The 20992-nt window shown below is 38.8% G+C and overlaps 1 protein-coding gene across 5 annotated transcripts in view; it reads left to right on the top strand.

Moving 5' to 3' along the window:
- Positions 1-20992, top strand: part of LOC124143161 — a 63086-nt gene that overhangs the window by 19041 nt on the left and 23053 nt on the right. For 2 of the 5 annotated variants that reach the window (XM_048385703.1, XM_046512010.2), the window contains exons 2-3: positions 4393-4687; positions 19711-19880. In XM_048385703.1, coding sequence (XP_048241660.1) covers positions 4495-4687; positions 19711-19880 — 363 coding nt within the window. In that variant the 5' untranslated portion in view covers positions 4393-4494. Of the gene's footprint in view, positions 1-4392; positions 4688-19190; positions 19321-19710; positions 19881-20992 lie in introns of those variants that run through there. The other 3 variants (XM_046512013.2, XM_046512009.2, XM_046512012.2) reach the window with 3 other exon arrangements.

The following is a 20992-nucleotide window of genomic DNA, read 5'->3' as shown; positions in this document are numbered from 1 at the left end:
ACAGCCGACTGAATGGCGATGTGTTAGTCTCAATGGCTGCTGAGTTTTTTGTTTGTTGTTTAACGCGGCACTTGGAAACGTTCCAGCTGTGTATTGGCGGGCTGTAAATAATCAAATCTGGATCAGACGATCCAATGATTCACCTCATGAGCATTGATTTACACTATTGGGATAAGATGATATGCATGAACCAAGTCTGTGAGTCTGACCACCCGATCCAGTTTAATGGTCTCTATAAGATTGCCTCCAATGTTGATCTGGTAGTCACAATGATTATTTAGAACGAATAGTACATAGGTAGATGGTTGGGCTTGGACGGGTTACTCGGGTACCCGGGTCAGGTGGGTACTGAGTTGGACCCGGGTACCCACAGGACTACCCGGACCCGGGGTTGTCATGTGATATATTGTTTAATGACTAAAATTATCTAGAACTCTACACTACAAGTCACTAATGTTCGCATTTCTTTCTGACTATGCACCCATTCCTTCTGACTTTTCATATGGTTGAATAAAGATATGAATAAAGATAATTCTACTTCAGTGTATGCATGACCAGATCATTTAATACGTGTATCTAAATACGTTCTGCAAGTGTTGTGTTAAAAAAAATTCCCAATCAGACATTTTGTATCCCTTGAGACGACAGTGGGTCCCCGGGGAGGGTCGGGTAATAGGGGGTGGGTACCCGGGTAGTAAATTTGGACTCGTGCCAGCCCTAGTAGATGGCCATCGGATAGACAAACTCAGCATAGAACCACGTGGTAGCCCAGTGGTGGAAGCGTTCACTATTCACACAAAAACTCTGGGTTTATTTCCCCACATGTGTACAGTGTATGAAACTATTTCTTAGTGTCCACTCCATGGTATGACTTGAACACTGCTCACAGTGACCAAAACTTAACTCACTCACTCACTCCATCTGGTACTGTGATGGCGTGTCATTGTTCTATCGACCAATGGGTTATCTAATCCCAGGTGCCCCGGTGATAAGCGGTTCTATTGTTTGGAAGGTAGTGCTGTAAGGCACCAATGACATAACATGAAAGGTGTCGTTTGATGCTCCGTATTGTGGGGATTTCCTTGCAAATTATAAAATAATGCTGTAAAACGAAACTTCATGTATCAACTTTATTTTTGTGAGACTATAAAGTTTCCTGTTTTTCATACCATATCTTCATACCATTATTTCCTTCAACGCTATCGAAACTGTTATGAAGTAAACACAGAAACTGACATGAAGATAGGGAAGTAGTATGCCCTTGTGAAGGTCAGAATCACAGTAGGAAGTAAGTTATCCACGCTACCATTTGGTATTAGGAGAGGGGGTGGATCTTTGTTTGAGACACAATATTTTTTCAGACGCTGATTCAAAATGCACTGTGTTTTTCTGTGAAAGGAACCGGTCAGTTTGAGTTTTTATAAAAAAAATAAGCATGTCTAGTGAACAATTTGTTTTTCTTTTTTGTAAAACCTGAGCACATGTTTCATGTTTTTCACGATCTGGAGTCATCTTCAGTCCAGAAGTTGAAGTTCTGGCTGTGACAAGCTGAAATAGTTTGTATAATTTGGGATGATTGGTTAATTGAACTGTTAATTGGTTGGTCGGAATGAGTCTGAGGATTTTACAGTGTGTTTTCAGTGAATTTTCTGGAAAGATCTGCCCAGATATTAATCGTAACCCAAACCCAAATGTTTGAATACTTGTAGCCAGGGGTTGCGGACGGGAGTTTACAAAGTTTCTATTACTGCCAACTCTCACATGCCACTCTGCCTAACAAAGGGGCCTCAGTCCCCCATTCTTAATTTTGAAACTGATTGTATATTTTGATATTATCACCTCTATCTTTTCATTACATTTATTACTGAAACATTTGTTGATGTCCTTTTTAATATGTCAGGCTGATGTCTCTGTGTGTACACAGTAAATAATAACACAGGTCTTTCCTACCTGGTCATATTCTGGTGTTTACCTGTTCATGATTCAGCCCTTTACACAGGGAGCCGTTGTTTACTTCACTCACTAAAGTTGTTGTTGTCAGGTTTAGAAAACACTCAAAAACTGGATGTTCTTTCATTAATAATAAAGACATACATCGTGGACTTGAAATGTCCTTGAACATGTCAAGGTCATGGATTGTTATGTTTATGTTTGATTGACATGTACACATTACGACTTATTCAGATAAATATTGCAGACCAAAAAGAAACTGGTTTTTGATACCAAACAACCTTGATTATTCACAATCAGTATGTGAACCAGTAAAAGAATAATATCTGGCCTTGGAGGACATATCAATCTTTTATGTGATAGTTTTATGATTTACATTCCTGCCTGTTCCTAAGTTACCAAGTAACACAACTTCAGTTGACAGACGACTTGAGTTGGAGTGATTAACAGTTGTAGGGATTCGTTATGATTTGTTTTTCAGTTGGAATATCAACATATCACTATATTGTCACTGCATCCCTAGTTGAAGGGTCTTATTTCTGTATTCTTGAAATGTTTGCTGCCACGTTGAATATGACATTAATATACTCACTGCCAAAAGAAACGCAAACCACAGAAACATAATTATAGAGAATTATGTACGCTAAGAAGAGATGTTTCCAATGTGTACCACTTAATAACAAAACTAACAATCAGTCAAGTGTTGCCACATTGTCTTTATTCTTATCACGATATGCTGCACGTGATTTCCATACTTTACACGCTATTCCTGCACGAGACAAATGGCGCATCTCGAGTCATGTATCTATGACGTCACATGTGATGCGCTCATGAGCGTCGGTTTACACAACATACCAGTATGTTCGTTTGTGCATCAAATCAATCTTATATCTTGAATATGAATAATTCTTCATATTTTAACCAACATGTATGATATTCGTGTTACTTTTGTTGTTGAGTATATTATGTATACTTATGTGGTTATTGCTTTTTTGTTAAATCTGAAACCTGGATGTGAATGTAGGTTTATCTTGTGAAAATATTTGGCTTGCTGTAAAATGTGTTAAAAGTGAATTTAGAAGATGCAACAGTTTGAAATGACACGATGTCATGCACCTACACACGTTCCTGTTATTGCGGTGAATACGATTCTTGCATCACTGTCTCACACAACAATGGCTGCACATGGGGTTGGTTTAGGGATTGTCTCATAAGCGTTTAGTCCCATTTCACTTTGACTTTAAACTAATATTTTTTTTAAAAGAGTAGAATTTTGTTTTTGAAGTTTTATTGTAATTGATCAAAAGAAGTTAAAGAACACCTGTTTCTTTCATATTTATAGTTAATCTGGCTGGTGGATATTTCAAAATGGGCTTCAGATTGTGGTGTTCTTTAACTTTTGAGTGGTATATTAATTCAGTGTTAATTATAGTCTTAAAAAACTAATCATTGAAAAAAGGGACACATTACTTTTGAGAAAATCCCTACTGGAAGGTGGTGGTTTTTCATTCAACAGCAATCCCAAATTAGCAGGACGAAGTCAATGCACTCGTCTCTCTCTGTACGTGCAGACTGGCAGATTATGATTTCATAAAGTCTGTTGAAACAGATGGCTGTCATTCTGACCTTGTCATGTGATAAGAACTGTTTTATGACAATGTTTTACAGCTTAGTGTCTATTACACACCTTTGGAAAAAATTGTTTATGAATGTGAATACAAAATACTCAATGTATGTCATGATGTAAAATTATTAAATATATTTATTGACTGTATGCATTCATTATTTCTGATTATTGGTTAATTAAGCAACATTTGGGAAACAGCCTGCATATTCATCATGGTAGTACCGTATTCGCCACTTAGAAACAAATATTTCAAATGTCAAAGGAACGAGAAGTTTGTTATTAAAGTTATTTGGCAAATATGATAGATCTTCTACGCTTCTGTTTTCTGGAAACAAGATCAGTAATATAGATCATAATATATTGAGTGGCATGCAAATTCTCAGTCCTTGTATGTAAAGATTACATACAGATTGCTCTAGGAGTTCGTCAGGGGGCACCTAATTTGTAAAGAGCGCTTATGTCAAATATGGTAATTGAATATTGAATATCAGCCTATCACTGACATCTTTATGTAAGTAAATACAAAATACTCAGTATGTATTAAATGATGTAAAATCATTAAAAATATTCATTGAAATTTATGTATCCATATAATATTTCTGATTATTTGTTATGTAAATTACAACAACACTGAATGTATTCACGAACAGCCTTCATGTTGAACATGGTTCATTGAACAATGAGAAATTATAGTTTTATGACTCAGGCAGTGATTAACAGCCCTGTTGATACAGCAACAGACCCTTTTAAGTCAGCCACTTTCATCTCAGCTTCTTTTGTTTGTTTTGGTGATGGTAGTTTTCTTTTATTGGCAGGGCCAGCCTCCTAGCTCCCCCACCGGCAACAATGGACTTTCCCTGGCTGGGAAGCCGGTCCCTCGCTGATCAATAGCAGTTTGGTAAAAGGCTCGTTCCAATATGGAGATCTGTGGTTGGGATCACGGTCAGAGGACGGATAAAGGGACCTACGCTCTCGTCCCTCCGACTTGGGATACGATATCGGAATTATACAAACAAGTCGTCAAATTTGTCAGTCATTTTCCCTTCAAAAAACGCCTGGTTCTGTATTTTGTGTTCCGTGGAACCAGTGTGAAGGTTGACTTGGGAGATGGTGAGTACTTGTATAACCTACATACATCCTTCACAGGCTCTAACACCTATATCTCCCCGTCTGTCATTGTGATGAGATATACAGCAAGCAAGCAGTCTCCATCACAACATCTGTGTTTAATTGTCATGTAAATGTCATGAATCGAAGGTTTGACACATCATGGAATTCAAGGTGCAGTGATACATTTTATTTTCTGGGGCAGTCATTTTGGAAACCTGACACCCAATTAACCCTGTGTTGGTGTGATTAGCATCATGCAGATGGATGGATTAGCAATGTAACACAGTGATTAGACATAAATTAGCAGCATGCACACACCGGCTGATCATCTTGTAGTAATGTTATCAAATATGCATGATAATTATGGAGCCATGTTTTCAATCATTATGCAGGTGATATATTAATAAACAACACATTTAATCAATATATACGGTTATCTACCAGTCATTTTATTAATACCACATATTTTGTTGGTAAACACTTGGGTCCATATAGCACCCAAAGACAGACAGGAATTTAAGCTATTTATAGTAACATGCTCCAAGACCCAAAATACTGCTTCCTTGTCTAGGATGTGATCCCTGATTTGCAAACATCCACATTCTGAATGTTAAATGACCTAATTCAAACTCTTATGATTAAGTGTAGATTGAGCCAGTCTTTATATAAAGCTTGTTATCTTACGACTGGATACAAATTCCTTTGCCAAACTCATGACCTTTCCAATGTTAAATGCTTTGAAAATAGGCTTCAAAACATTTTGATGTTTTCATGTTTTGGTAACGGAATATAAAGCCATAACTATTTATTCCCTAGATGGTGGTTAATTAATTATGGTACAGAGGCAGGGAGATCTACAAGGAATGTCACTCCGGCAGGCGATGACCTTTGCCTTGTGGAAGCGAGATGTTGGTGTTATGAAACTGCTCTTCAGTGATAAGCTTTGGAGAGACAGTGGAATTTGGATCATTAATTCTGTTTGTTTATCCTTAGTGGTTTATTTTATCATCCAAATAATAACCATGGCCAAATTTTACTTTTTGTGAATGTTTGTATGTGAAAGATGTGATGTTTATATATGCAACATTGTTTTAGAAAATGTTATTTTGATGATGTCATTGTTGTATGTGATGGAGATCATGCTGACACAGTTCACCAATAAGCAGGTGCTTGTTGATATACACAGGGGATAAACACAATCAGCCACATTCTGTAGCAATACATCTTTTTGTAGGATCATTTGACAATTTTGTCTCATGATATGCACATTCAGACGATGTAGAAGTTGGTAGTGGGTGACATTTGGGATTTATGATGGCAGGGCTATTATATTTCTTATCATAATGTCTTGGTAGTGCTTAATGTAACATGGACATTGATATCTAACATGTTTTTGAGGGATATTGCATATATATTGTAAAACAAATGTGGGTAAATGTTGCTTTCAAATGAAATCTTGGAATACTAACACCGCTGCCAGTGTCCCACATATATGCCTTAGTGTTATGATTGGTGTAAATCATTTTTAACGTGGGAGTTACTAACGTATTAGCACTGAGATTGCTTTGTGGAACAGGGCTCTGGACCAGACAAACCAGTGATCACAATCCATGCCATCACAATATCACTCACTGGATTTTCTGGTGAGACTCAATTATTTTTAGGCTGTCGTTATTTATCTGGAATATTGCTGAGTGTAGTGACAAACAAACAAACAAACAAACCGATCCTGACCCTTGATCTGTTGTAGTTGCCATTGAAGCAAAACCTTGGGGATCATGAATATTTTTGGGGTTACTTTTTTGTAGTTAAGACAGAAATACAATTTCATAAAAATAAAACCAAAAATATTTATGATCCCCAAGGTTCTAACTTTTTTGTCCAGTATATTGAACTCCATATTTATTGTGTATAACTCAAAAGATATTAATGTTGTGATAAACAGCATATAAATTGTTTGTTGGTTTAACACCGCACCCAGCCATGTCCAGCAATGACGACAGCCTGAAAATAAATGAATCTGGACCAGACAATTGATATACTGAACAACTTCCCACACGATCCAAGTATACTACCCAAAATAAGTTAAGGACCCGTGTTTGATTTCCCCCCCTCGTTCCCCCCCTTGATAATGTTGGAATATTGTTAAAAGCAGCTTAGACCCCAACTCACTCACTCACTCATATTACAACAAGGAACTGATCCATAGTAATACGAAATAATCAGGTGACCCTTAACTTTCTTGAGTAGTATGATGATGACTAGAAATGAACCAAGTCACCAAGCCTTATCACCTGATGCAATGACACCTTTGTACCTCAAAGGTCCTGGCCTGTTGTGATCCAGAATATGATGTTTCTATGTTTGTTGTTTTACACCGCACTCAGCAATATTCCAGCTATATGACGTCAGTCTGTAAATAATCAAGTCTTGACCAGACAATCCAGTCATTGACATCATGAGCATCGATCCACGCAATTGGGATACAAAGTCATTCATCAACCAAGTCAGTGAGTCAGACCACCCAATCCCGTTAGTCACCTCTTACAACAAGCATAGTCGCCTTTTACGGCAAGCATGGGTTTGCCCAAGACCTATTCTACCCCGGTTTTTCACTGGTGCCCCGAATATGACCTATTCAGGGGAAACATTAACTATAGAACGTGTGAGTGAGGGAGTGAATGAATGTTGTTTTGCGCTGAAGTCAGCAAATTGTTATAATCTATGTGATAATCTATATAACTATCAGCAGCCTGTTATCACATCTGAGGCAGGCAAATAAGTCAAAAACAGCCTGTGTGTAGGAGTGATCAAGTGTAGAAGCTAATATTGTTTTACGCCACAATCGTGGTCTGTGAAAAGTCGATTCTGGACTAAGGAATGAGGTGATTGACTGCATGAACAATGATTCATGCTGTCCGGGTTTGAGAACATGCAATAAGCCAGGTCACGTATAACAGACACCCAATCCTCATTAATCTCTCAAAATCAACATGGTTGATGAAGACCCAGGTAATTCCACACCTGAGTACAAAACCCCAGGTATTTTGCCCCATGATTTACTTGATTACAAATTACAGTAATTACAGCCTTTATTACAAATGTCCTTCAGTGACCCGGGGGGGGCACGGGTGGCCCAGTCGTCTAAGGCGCCGCGATTCGCTGTGCAGAGTTGCGTCCCTTGGGCACGCCAGAAACCTATGATTGTGGGTTCGAATCCCCGTTCACCCCGATTATGTTTCTAGGTTTGTCAGCACCATACCCGTGCTCGTGGGTTTCACCGAAGTGGTAAACGTCTGAGACCTGCATCACTTCGGGCTTTCCTCCCACATTAAGCTGACACGCCGTGATATGACTGGAATAATGTTAAAAGCGGCGTTAAACCCAACTCACTCACTCACTCAGTGACCCGGGGGTAGAAACTTGGGGCACTTGGTTACCAAATGTGTTTTGTTGATTTGGATTTGGTCTGGCTGTCTCAACATGTGGAGAATTTTGTTTTGAATGATGTTTAAGCAGCAAATTTTAGATATTATCATGGAAAACTGGTGTATGGACTTATGTACATTTTATAGGAAAATATAACATTTAAAAAATATCAAATTTTGTTGATATTAAAAAATATGGAATCTCATTGACCTGTTGTAGATTGAGCTCCCACGATCTCATGATAGAGAAGGGAAGATGGGCGTGACCTACATTAGATCTCGTAGACTTGTGGCACAGATATAGAGGATGAATGTCATGTATTGTTAGTCTCCCATCATATTCATGTGTACATACAAAGATTTGCTTAAAACGTCTTTATTTTGCTCTTTGACATGTTCGATGCGGACCCGTTGTCGAAATGTGTGTCCGAGAATTTTATTTTCAATAACATCGCGGGAAATAGTGAATAATTTTTTAATTTATCGATAAAAAATGATCAATTGAAATGGAATACATATTTCAGACATTGTGAAATGTGACAGATTTAATAAATGAATGATATTACAGGTAGATCTAGGTCAATAAAAAATATATACTATTTTGACGTGACGTGAGATAAACACATTGATGATTTGAGATTTGCCGAGCGCGCTCCCCCGCCTCGGCCTCGGTTAAACGGCTCATCGTCTATAACGCCCACCAATTATTTGGACCCCATTGGTAGCGTTGTAGCGAGGGACCACTGTACTAGATATATACCATTTTGCTATAGAACAAATCCAATATGGTCAATCTTATCCAACTTATACTAAATATCTATAACAAAATAATCTTAAATGAGGCCAAATGTGTTTATCATATAATTAATAAACGTAAAGTTTTTCCTTAAATGATAAAACATAAATAATAAAACCCACCCTAAGCACGCCACATTTATTCTGATAAAAAAAGCAGACCTCACTTGATCCATAAATCATAAGGTCATGGGCCTTTTTTCCATAAAGATTTGTTGCTTATGATTGGAATAATTATTGACCGCAGAGAGTGCTGGCTTTGACATGTAGGTCACAGTGGTTATAAAGCTGTCTCGTAGGTTTGAGTACACTTCTATGTATTGCGCCTATGTTGGCCAGGCGGAGCACCTCTACGTCATAAACATGTCAATAATTCTATCATTACATATACCGTATTTGACATAATAAGCGCCTAGGGCGCTCTCAAAATTAGAAATAGGGGGCTCTTATTAGAATATATATTTGTGAGTTCAAAGAGCGTAAATTTTGTGGTTTATGCTGAAATGTTTATAAACGACAGATACATTTTTCCAGAATTTAATTGCCCATAATTAAGGGTGCATATAACAAACGTATTATGCTTGAATAGATAGCCTTGTGTACATTTATCAATCAGAAGGGGTGCTAATTGGGATTGTTCACTAGCCAGTATATTAGCAAATATCGCCGTGGGCGCTTATTAGAGCGGGGCGCTTATTACGTCAAATACGGTATATAGAGATAATACATACATGATCAAGCTACAAGAATATAAGCATAACCAATATTCAAATAAAAAAACTTACGCCACAAGATTGGGACAACGCACCAAAACCACAACCGTCTAACCAAGGTTAGAATTCTCGTTGACTGCCCTGAATTTCAGTTCACAGTCTTTTTAAATACCCATTCAATCACACAGCCCATACAACAAAAGACGTTCACGCCTGACCCAAGCAATCTTACATAACTGTACAACTTTAAAGCTCACAGCTTACATACAGTCCAACCACACTCTAATACATACAATCAAACCAACTTAAGAGAAATATATACACTGTGATCTTGACAGCAACATCCCCCTTGTGTCGTATGAATGACCGGTGTATGGGTTTGATAGTGAGGCCTTGCACCTCATGAAGAAATAAATACTTTTGTTGTGTTATAGGTGGCACTTGTGTTAATTAAGTGTGTATTTCCCCTTTGTATATCAGCACACTAGCCTTGTGAGGATAGGGGACTCTACGTTTGTTTGTTCGCCACACTATTCAATATTCTAGCTATATGACAGCGATATAGGGTGGAGAGATTCGTTGACTTGGTTGATGCATGTCATCATATCCCTATTGATCATGATGTCAATCACTGGATGGTCTGGTTCAGATTTGATAATTTACAACCAACACCATTATCATCCAAAACTGGCTCCCACAGGAGATATGTCTTGGGTGAGATCAAGCATTGTACATTGTAGATATTGCTGTAATGAAATTGCATCACAATGCTTTGCAGACCATTGTGACGTCATTGGTTACCATGATGTCACAATCAAATGACATCACCAATGGCTCTGCTACTGAAGCTGTTAGCAGTACTTTTTACACTTTAGACACTGCTTATTACTGTCTACAAACTGAAAAAGTTGGTAAAATGATGTTGGATGATTAATAAAATCTCACCCGAGTGTCTTTTGATATCAAATATATCAACACTCGATATATTTGATATAAAAAAGCACTCGAGTGAGATTCTCTCCTTACCTGGAATATTGCTGAGTGTTTGGAAAAGATGGGGTTGGGGACAAATCAGGGAGATATCTATTTGGTTTCCACTGAACTCTGTTATTCTGTTCCACCCAATAACCTTTAACTACAAACAGTATCAAGGCTGAAAACCCCCAGACAACCAATACACAGTTTATGGCTGAAGGAACGCAGTTTGTATTTGTTCAAATTATTTCATGTGAGTCCCACTAAATATAAGTAGCCATGTGCTGCTGGCTCGATGTCCATGTTTCTCTTTGAACGGTAGGTTCGTTTAGGATCCAATTCATATAACCCATTTTAGTCGTCATCAATTTAATGGAGTGTTTGGGATAAGTGAAATGTATACATATGCACAACCTTTCTTCGGCCATTTATTATTTATGAAACATTCATATACTTTTAACTCTTGCAGATGAAAAACAATGTCAGCCTTCTTCAAAGTGTCTGCCTTGGTCACGATGTGCTGTTAGTTTACTGTATCAAGTTTATCCGTTTGGAGATGATTACTGACATCAATTCTTATTTTCAACTGATCTTTTAATTAAATTACCGATTAAATTAACAGGCAACAAGTTCAGTAAAAAACAATTAAGTATATTCTGATGTTTGTTTACTTTGTAATGATAATCTCACTGTAGATTAATAAGAGGTCCCAATGCAGACAGCATTCTGAATATAAAAATGGCTATATGAATATTATACTATCTTCCTCAAAGCTTTCATTCTCTTAGTAGTATTACCTGGAGACGTAGGAAGGATGATAGGTTTTTGTGGATCAGAGCTGAGGACTCCAGTCCTGACGGTACTGCAAACTTTCATCAATGTCCTAGAAGGCTTGCTTTATTATAGAACGTTCTATTTGTGTGCTGGGGAAATAGGAAAGATTGAGTGGACATATGTGTTCTGTATTATGTTTCTGCAGATGAATCAGATTATTTATTGGAGTTAACATCATCACGAGTAGATGTAGTCTGTAATGGAGGTCTTTACTTGCATACAGAATTCTGTGTGGGAAGAATTGATTAACTGTGCATGTCAGGGCTTAATCTGCTGATTTAGCATGATAAAAATAATACATATTGATAGCGGATATTTTTGCCTCAACATTAATAGCAACTGATATTAAGAAGAAATGAAGACGTGTTAATGTTATAGCAGCAATGGACTGACTGACTTTAACTAACTGCTATTTGTTTGTGGTCATTGCGATTCCTCGGAGGTATGGATTGACTGAGGCTTAGTCTTTGAAAATATATCATTTTGATAGAAACAAACAACTCCATTTATTAGAATGACAATGGGAATGGAGAACTACAGCTATCACAATTCTATGTTTGTTTGTTGTTTAACGCCGCTATCATCAATATGCTAGCTATATGACGGCGGTCTGTAAATAATCGAGTCTGGGCATGACAATCCAGTGATTTTTCATATCATGAGAAGTGATCCACGCATTTGGGATACGATGACATGCATCAACCAAGTCAGCGAGCCTGACTACCCGATCCCGTTAGATGCCTCTTACAACAAGCGTAGTTGCTCTACCCCATCTTCCCAAGGCTATTTTGTTGAAACAAATGCAAGTGATACGAGAGGTGGAATATGATTGGTCCAAAGGAGAGGCTTAGAAGGGACATAACTCATAATAGCCACTGGTGGCGCTACGATCGAGCCCAGGAATTCCAGCCTATTTAGGCAAGGGTGGAAACTGGACTTTTATAGTCAGTTAACTCCCTTGCCTCGGGAAGATGATTCTACCCTGGATCTTCACGGTCAGAGGCTAGTGAAAATTCTCAACATCTCATTAATACTGTCGGACACGCTGATGACATCCAGCAACAGTTCAGTCACACCTGTGACATACAGATGTGACATACAGATGTGTCAATCACATGGGCTGATTTGTTTGTCAACACCTCGCACCAAACAGACGGCAGGTGGCCATCACATATTGTTGTGACTGTGACGTGTTAGACATTGCACTTCGCCATAACAATAGAACATCCGTCCATTCACAGCTTCGTATTAGTGTGGAGTCCTGTGACATAGTGATGATTGAAATAGGAATTGCTATGCATTGGAATCAGTGCTACAGTGATGCTACTGTATCTTGCTTGTATTCTACATTAAAAGTGGCGTTAAAGAACAAACAAACAAACAAACCAACAGAGAGGCATGGATTTGTTTCAAATGTCCATGTCTTCCATGCCTGTAGGGGCGGTAGTGTAGCCCAGGGGTGAAAGCGTTTCCTCAACATGCCGGAGACCCTGGTTCGATTCTCCTGGTGTCCCCTGACATGGTTTTGCTGGAATATTGCAAAAACAGCATAGATCAAACTCAGTTCCATGCCATAGATTCCAGCCTCAGAAACTGACACCAGTCCGGTAGTCCTTGCCCAACTGCCGAATAGTTAAGGTTATATAAGGACAAGTAGAGGGTGTAGCTTAGTCTGTCTTACAGACCCTGATACAAATATATATCAAATACAGCCCATGCAAGTCTATAATGTTTGGCAAGTCTAGATCACTGCAGTATCTGAAAATGAAGAGAGTCACTGGGCTCCTTTTTATTATATTTTATTAAGATAACTGAACAACTGTTTTTTTTCTGTATGATACATGTATGTTCATTTCAGAGACTAGATGTTAGTCTAGATGTAGCTATTTGGTATCATTATTAGGACTGGTGGATGAAAACAGTTAGTTTCTATCATTGTATTCCATTCTGTTTATTCCACACAGATATATTACGTATGAGCCACACACTGCCCTGAGTTTACGCAACTCATTGGTCTGTGAGAGAACATGTGGTCAGTGATTGACTCCCACGAACAGCATGTATATGTTGGATTGGCTGTACAAGAACTGGCTCAGTACGTCTCATAGCCAAGCGGGCTGAGTATTGCTGGCTCCCACTGTAAGATGGGTTTGTACCAGAAGTGACCGGTATGCAAGGTGGCCCAGTGGGCTGACTGTTGCTTACTTCCACTACTAGGTGGGTTTGATTGTACCAGATGGGTTGGATTGTACCGGAACTGACACAGTATGTGAGGTGGTCAGTGATGCTTTTTCCACTATTAGATGGGTTTGTTGGTGTCAAAATGGCCTAGGTATGTGAGGTGGCCAGTGATGCTTTTTCCACTATTAGATGGGTTTGTTAGTGTCAAAATTGTCCTAGTGTGCTGGATGATTCAGTGGTCCAAGTATTGATCACACCTGGGTTCTATTGAACAATTTCATAAGTTTGTGTCCTCCCTTAAAAGTCTTAAGAGGTACTAAATAGCACACACTCGCTCAACAGGAAGTGGTATCTGAGAGCCAAGCTGGATAGCCATGTAATTGAAGAGCACCACTCAACAATTTATTCTTGGGTGTAATGTGTCTCATTATCACATTGCAACGGCGTCATCCTAGTGCAGGCTTCCTGTCCCAGATAACTAGCGTAATGCAGATATATGCAGTATAACATGGCCGTCAGCCAGGAGGATGAACACTTAGGTGTGTGTGTGTGGGGGGGGGGGGGGGGGGGGGAGGGGGGGGGGGGGATCATCACTGAAATCAACATTTTCATTAAAAAAGTTAACAAGAAGACAGAGTCATTGGTGGTCCCTGCTGCCTTCTGATCACCATGCTTGCCGTAAGAGGTGACGAGGCGACTAACTGTCGTCAAGCTCGCTGACTTGGTTGATGCATGTCATCGTATCCCAATTACGTGGATTGATGCTCATGAAGTCAATCACTGGATTGTCTGGTCCAGACTTGATTATTTACAGACTGTCATCTGGAATATTGCTGAGTGCAGCATTAAACATCAAACAAACAAACAAACCTCTGCCGATGTTCCCCTGTGACCAGCCCTGTTACCACCTTGGACACTCATCCCAGGATGACGACCACCATTCACATCCAGTATTTTATCAGCTATGACTCCATTGTAAAAGTTTGTATAACTTTCATTGATTTGTTTCGCAGACTTCCGTCAATTAATCATGAGAACTTTGATCTGAGTTCCCAGTCTGATGATGCTTGATACATTCTAAACATTGATGCTTTCAATGTAATCTCAGCTATAATGATAAAGGGAGATTATTGATATTTTCACTGTCTGTAACCAAGGTTACTGATTTGTTGTTTTGAGAGGAAATCTGGTGTTTCAACTATTGACAAACAATCATGGAAATCAACATCACAATCATTATCTGCATCGCGTTAAACAGCTTCACGATCCATGGATGACCAAATATTGGCCTCTGAGAACTGCTGTAAGTCCCTGGCATCTGCATTGGCAGCCATGTTGTCAACATCTCTTTCTGTAAGGTCAGACTTAACATTTTTGTTGGTTTTACAGATAAGTCTGACCTTAACCGTTTTATATAAGAAACGATTAATTTTTTAAAATTCACATCGCGTTATCCTGTGTGTGGTTGTGAATATAGCTGGTGTTATTGAAGATTTTGTTGATTTTTAACATGATTTTAATTATGTATTTGTATCTCCAACAAGAACATTGTTTAGTTAATTACAAGTAGACTGATATTCTAGAACGTCTAGAATTAGTTGGATAGTAATATTATATTCACATGTTTTGTTACATCAATATGTATCAGTGTGTCTCAGGCATCTTGGCAAAGGGCCAACAAATCGGCAAAGCAAGACATCCACTTGGTGGGGTATATGTACAGTGGTTACCATGGTTACATGTAGAGGTGTGCTGTATACCACAATTTGAAATATTAATAATATGCATCCAAATATGTTTGCAAATTTTTTTTTAAATACAGGTATATTGTGATTTTCAAAATCATACATACCCCGTATTTTAATCTTGTTGAGAAAGTTAACAAAAGTGACAAGATGAACTGAAATTATAAAATGCAGCAATTGGCAAACTGATTCTTGTGATCGAAAAAAGCAAAATTATTTGCGACCAGCTTCTTGTATATAATGTGTGTTTTACGCATGTTGTGACTACAGCAGTATTCAACAAAGAGGCGGATGACTGCGAAGTTGTCACCAGTGGCAATTACGGGTTACGTCCTTTCTATGTCCCTCCTATTGACCTTTCAGATTCTACCTCTCATATCACTTGCATTTGATTCAAACAAAATGGCCGCGCTCAGTCAAGATGATCTGATCCAAGATCTTTTTTTATAATAAAATGGATCTTGCCTCACGAATGCATCAAATCACTTGAGCACCTTGATTAAAAACATGAATAGATTTGGAAAACATCTGTTGATGCCCATTTGACAGTACACATGTTCTGCAAATTCTGCAATCGACACGGCAGTCAAGTGTCAAGTTGTCAAGTGTTGTGTCCAGGCTTGTGGTGTCAGATCTCATCTCAGACAGATTTGATGACACTGCCGATCTGTCGTGATGCCACTTCTCCCACACTGCAAACACCAGTAATTGTGAACTCTCTGTTGTGGCCTTTAGTTAATGAGGGGCAGAAATAAGATAGTCAATACGGACCATTGTCCATTGGCGCTATAGTTTCTGATAATCCACAGACAATGTAAGTATTGATTACAATGCTGGAAGAAGCAGCTTGGGCTGTTTTCTCTTGTACTCACAAGATCCTGGTTTTATCAATACAGCTGAATGTAGCACACCAAAAGAAAAAACTGTTGAAGTGTTGCTGTTAGTTTGGTAGTCCTGCATCATGACCGTGTAATATAAGATTTCAGAGCCTTAATGTTAGTCTATTAGTTTGGTACTGGCTGGTGGTAGCTGTTGAGTTTCCTTCATCGCGAGGTCAGAAAGCTGATGCACTTCACAGGGCCTGATGCCATTAAGTGGAGGACTTGGGAATAACTAGATTAAAGAGGATGCCTACAGCAAGATAACCTTTCAGGTCAGCTTGCAAAATCTACTTGCGACACTGATGTGGACTGGAAAATTTAATCGCCTCAACATTAAGGCGTGATCGATTCAAGAAGGAAGTTCTTATGTCTTAAAATTTTAGATAGTATCCCTTCTGTAATACTATTGAAGTCCTAAGACAATGTCAGTGTTCTTGAAGCAGGAGTGCATTAGGCAAGTTGTTACAGTGTTTGCTTGTGACACCGTAACCCGAGATTGATTCTCACATTGTAATTGAGTGAAACTCATTGCTGGTGTGTGCTATGGTGTTGTGAAAGGCAGCATAAGACCCTGCAGATAGTCGTATTTCATTATCTACTCATGAATCAAACAATGATATCTTACTGTAGTTGAAATAGATGTGTCTGTTTCTGTGGATATGAGATAAGTTTGAGAGGAGAAGTGTCTGTTACAGGAGATGACAAATGTATGTCATCAGTTCAGTAAGAAATAGATTTACTTCTGTCTTCAGTGTAAGCAGTTTATTTCTACCACATCTTCATGAATAATAGACAATAGTGCCTGGGTATCTCTTGTTGCCGTGACGTCAAGATGTTGCTTTCTGTAGACTGTAGAAAAAAAGAAAAATCAGAAAGTACATGTGTTCTATTTTTGTCTTAAGGCCAGAACAAAGTGATCAGTAGACTAACATCTAGTCTCTGAAATGAACATATCGTACATAAAAAAACAGTTGTTCAGTTACCTTAATAAAAATGTAATAAAAAGGAGCCCAGTGACTCTCTTCATTTTCAGATACTGCAGTGATCTAGACTTGCCAAACATTATAGACTTGCATGGGCTGTATTTGATATATATTTGTATCAGGGTCTGTAAGACAGACTAAGTGATCAGGTGTGTATGAGATTCACAGGAATCACAGCCACTTTTACCATTGTTTTTTTTACTGTAGACCAGTAGAATATATTTGCTAAATGAACTTAGAAATTAGAATCATTGGTATTTGTTCATTGATGCCATCCATTGAGGAGATAATCAATTCAGTTCATGTTACCTATGATGTGAGACGGCTATTAATATCAATATCAGCTGACGACAGGTTGCCTCTTACACCTTGTTAATGGCACCAGTCTTGTGATTGACACACTTACAGGTGTGGTATAAGTTATATACATCCCAGCAACTTTCTCTTACCCAGCACCAAGGTGGGTGGGATCAGACAGACCGGGAGATTTTGTAGTGTATTTGTAGTTCATGGGTGTTGTATACGAGTTAATGGGCGTTGTGTACCATGTATACCAGTTCATGGGTGTTATATACGAGTTCATGGGTGTTGTATACCTGTTCATGGGTATTGTATATAAGTTCATGGGTGTTGTATACCAGTTCATGGGTGTTGTATTTGTTATTGGGTGTTGTATACCAGTTCATGGGTGTTTATACGATGTATACCAGTTCATGGGTGTTGTATTCATATACCAGTTCATGGGTATTGTATACGAGTTCATGGGTATTGTATATGAGTTCATGGGTGTTGTATACCAGTTCATGGGTGTTTTGTTCACAAGTTTATGGGTGTTGTATACTAATTCATGTGTGTTGTATTCATTCATGGGTGTTGTATACAAGTTTATGGGTGTTGTATATGAGTTCTTTGGTGTTGAATACCAGTTCATGGGTGTTGTATACAAGTTTATGGGTGTTGTATGCGAATTCATTTTGTATTCGTTTAAGGGTGTTTTATACAAGTTTAGGGTGTTGTGAACTACATCTACTACATCTACTACTCCTACTACTACGGTAAATTGGGAAAAAACGTGTGCTCAGCTGATTGCTGTTTCTGGCTTAGTTTACGAGAAAATACACATGGTAATCTTAATCTCTGCACATAAAATGCCTATCAGAACAGGAAATACTTTAAACGTTAAATCAACATGTCTGGTGATGTTTTATCTCAAATTTCAAATTTGTACTGACCAAGTTTGTCATCACCCGCTAGTGTACCTGAATTCCTTGAAGGGAAATGATGTAATTGTCTTCTGTGTATCATGCTTGAAAAATCTTGTTCCCCTGAAATACTGTATCCCCTAGAGGCGTGGTGCGCATTATACTTGGGTGCACACTATACTCAAGAATAGTCACTTCTGCAGCTACTTTTGTTCCTGCTACTACGACTACTACATCTACTCCTACAAGTACTACTGCTACTGCTGCTACTGCTGCTGCTACTACTACTATTACTGTTGCTACTGCTTTCACATGTACTACTCCTGCTACTGCTGCTGCTACTACTACTACTACTACTACTACTACTACTTCTTCTTCTTCTGATTCTTCTTCTTCTTCTTCTTCTTCTACTACTACTACTTCTACTACTACTACTACTACTACTACTACTACTACTACTACTACTACTACTACTACTACTACTACTTCTTCTTCTTCTTCTTCTACTACTACTACTACTACTACTACTACTACTACTACTACTACTTCTACTACTACTACTACTTCTACTACTACTACTACTACTACTACTACTACTACTAAAACTACTACATCTTCTACTGCTGATACTGCTGCTGTAAGAATGATTTATGTAGAATGCAGCACAAAACAAACAAGATTCAGGAAGTTACGGTACATAAACTGTTCATTGTTAAACAATGATTGTTTCCCTCAACTCGGGCCTGTCAACATACATGTGTCACACGATAATCACCAGGAAGAATCTCGCTGCTCACTGGGGTGGCATATCAGGGTGGCAGCATACCGAGTGGGATATCGACGTCGACACACCACAATGACATGGGGTGACACAGGGACACTTTGCTTGTGTTGTGGTAAATACATGGTTTATTCATTTGTTCGGACAGTTTACCGCCAGTTTTCATGTTTATCAACATCAAAGATGGGAGTTACTGACGGTATGCGGGCTCATATGGGGTTAATAATTCTGCTCTTTATGATTGGTCAATCACACTTTGAAGCATAATAAAAGGTGATATGCTTTATACCCAAGTGTTTTGCATGTGTGAGCTCCATATGCACATTGTGTACTCTGTCTGTCTGTCTGTCTGTCTGTCTGTCTGTCTGTCTGTCTGTCTGTCTGTCTGTCTGTCTGTCTGTCTGTCTGTCCGTCCGTCCGTCCGTCCGTCTGTGTCTGTGTCTGTGTGTATCATGGATGTGTAAGTTCTGTGTGCAAGGTAATCACTTTGTATCCTGTGTTTCAGCCAAGGCAGCAGGCGTGGTATGTGTCCTTGGCATTGGGGTCGGCCTGGGGTCACTGCTGGTGTACAAGTTGTACTACAACTACATCCGACCCATCTTCAACAGACAGGGGTCCGACACCAGCGCGACGACAAAGGACATATATCAGGAAGATGACTGCTGTTTCTATTCAGTAAGTATCACAATGACTTGTCAATGATATACAGTCGTCTTACACAACACGGGGATGTTGTGTTGTGTTCAATGGCCTGTGTACCTCTTCCTGTTTTTATTCAGTGAGTATCACAATGACTTGTCAATGATATACAGTCGTCTTACACAACACGGGGATGTTGTGTTGTGTTCAATGGCCTGTGTACCTCTTCCTGTTCTTATTCAGTATCACAATGACTTGTCAATGATATACAGTCGTCTTACACAACACGGGGATGTTGTGTTGTGTTCAATGGCCTGTGTACCTCTTCCTGTTTTTATTCAGTAAGTATCACAATGACTTGTCAATGATATACAGTCGTCTTACACAACACGGGGATGTTGTGTTGTGTTCAATGGCCTGTGTACCTCTTCCTGTTTTTATTCAGTGAGTATCACAATGACTTGTCAATGATATACAGTCGTCTTACACAACACGGGGATGTTGTGTTGTGTTCAATGGCCTGTGTACCTCTTCCTGTTCTTATTCAGTGAGTATCACAATGACTTGTCAATGATATACAGTCGTCTTACACAACACGGGGATGTTGTGTTGTGTTCAATGGCCTGTGTACCTCTTCCTGTTTTTATTCAGTAAGTATCACAATGACTTGTCAATGATATACAGTCATCTTACACAACACGGGGATGTTGTGTTGTGTTCAATGGCCTGTGTACCTCTTCCTGTTCTTATTCAGTGAGTATCACAATGACTTGTCAATGATATACAGTCGTCTTACACAACACGGGGATGTTGTGTTGTGTTCAATGGCCTGTGTACCTCTTCCTGTTTTTATTCAGTGAGTATCACAATGACTAGGGCTGTGATGGGTAGGGTATAGATAGACCAAAGTCTGTTTTCAAGGACTTGTGTACCCATGAAGGGAGATAACTCAAAATGCATCTTGTTGACAAGGAGAAATGGGATTTTGCATCAGGATTAGGTAGTTTTTCAGCTTCAGGTACAAAAAACAGATATTTTTTACTTAAAACTATGAGCCTGACTTTGTTTTAAAGAAAAGCCCCTTGCCTAAATGTAATTTTTGTGGCAGGCAATTATATTTTTTCAAAGGTCTGAAGCATAATTATTTT

Source organism: Haliotis rufescens, unplaced genomic scaffold, assembly GCF_023055435.1.
Source record: "Haliotis rufescens isolate VD_foot unplaced genomic scaffold, xgHalRufe1.0.p SCAF_6, whole genome shotgun sequence".
Classification (NCBI taxonomy): Eukaryota; Metazoa; Mollusca; class Gastropoda; order Lepetellida; family Haliotidae; genus Haliotis; species Haliotis rufescens.
This window is presented reverse-complemented; position numbering and strand designations above follow the sequence as displayed.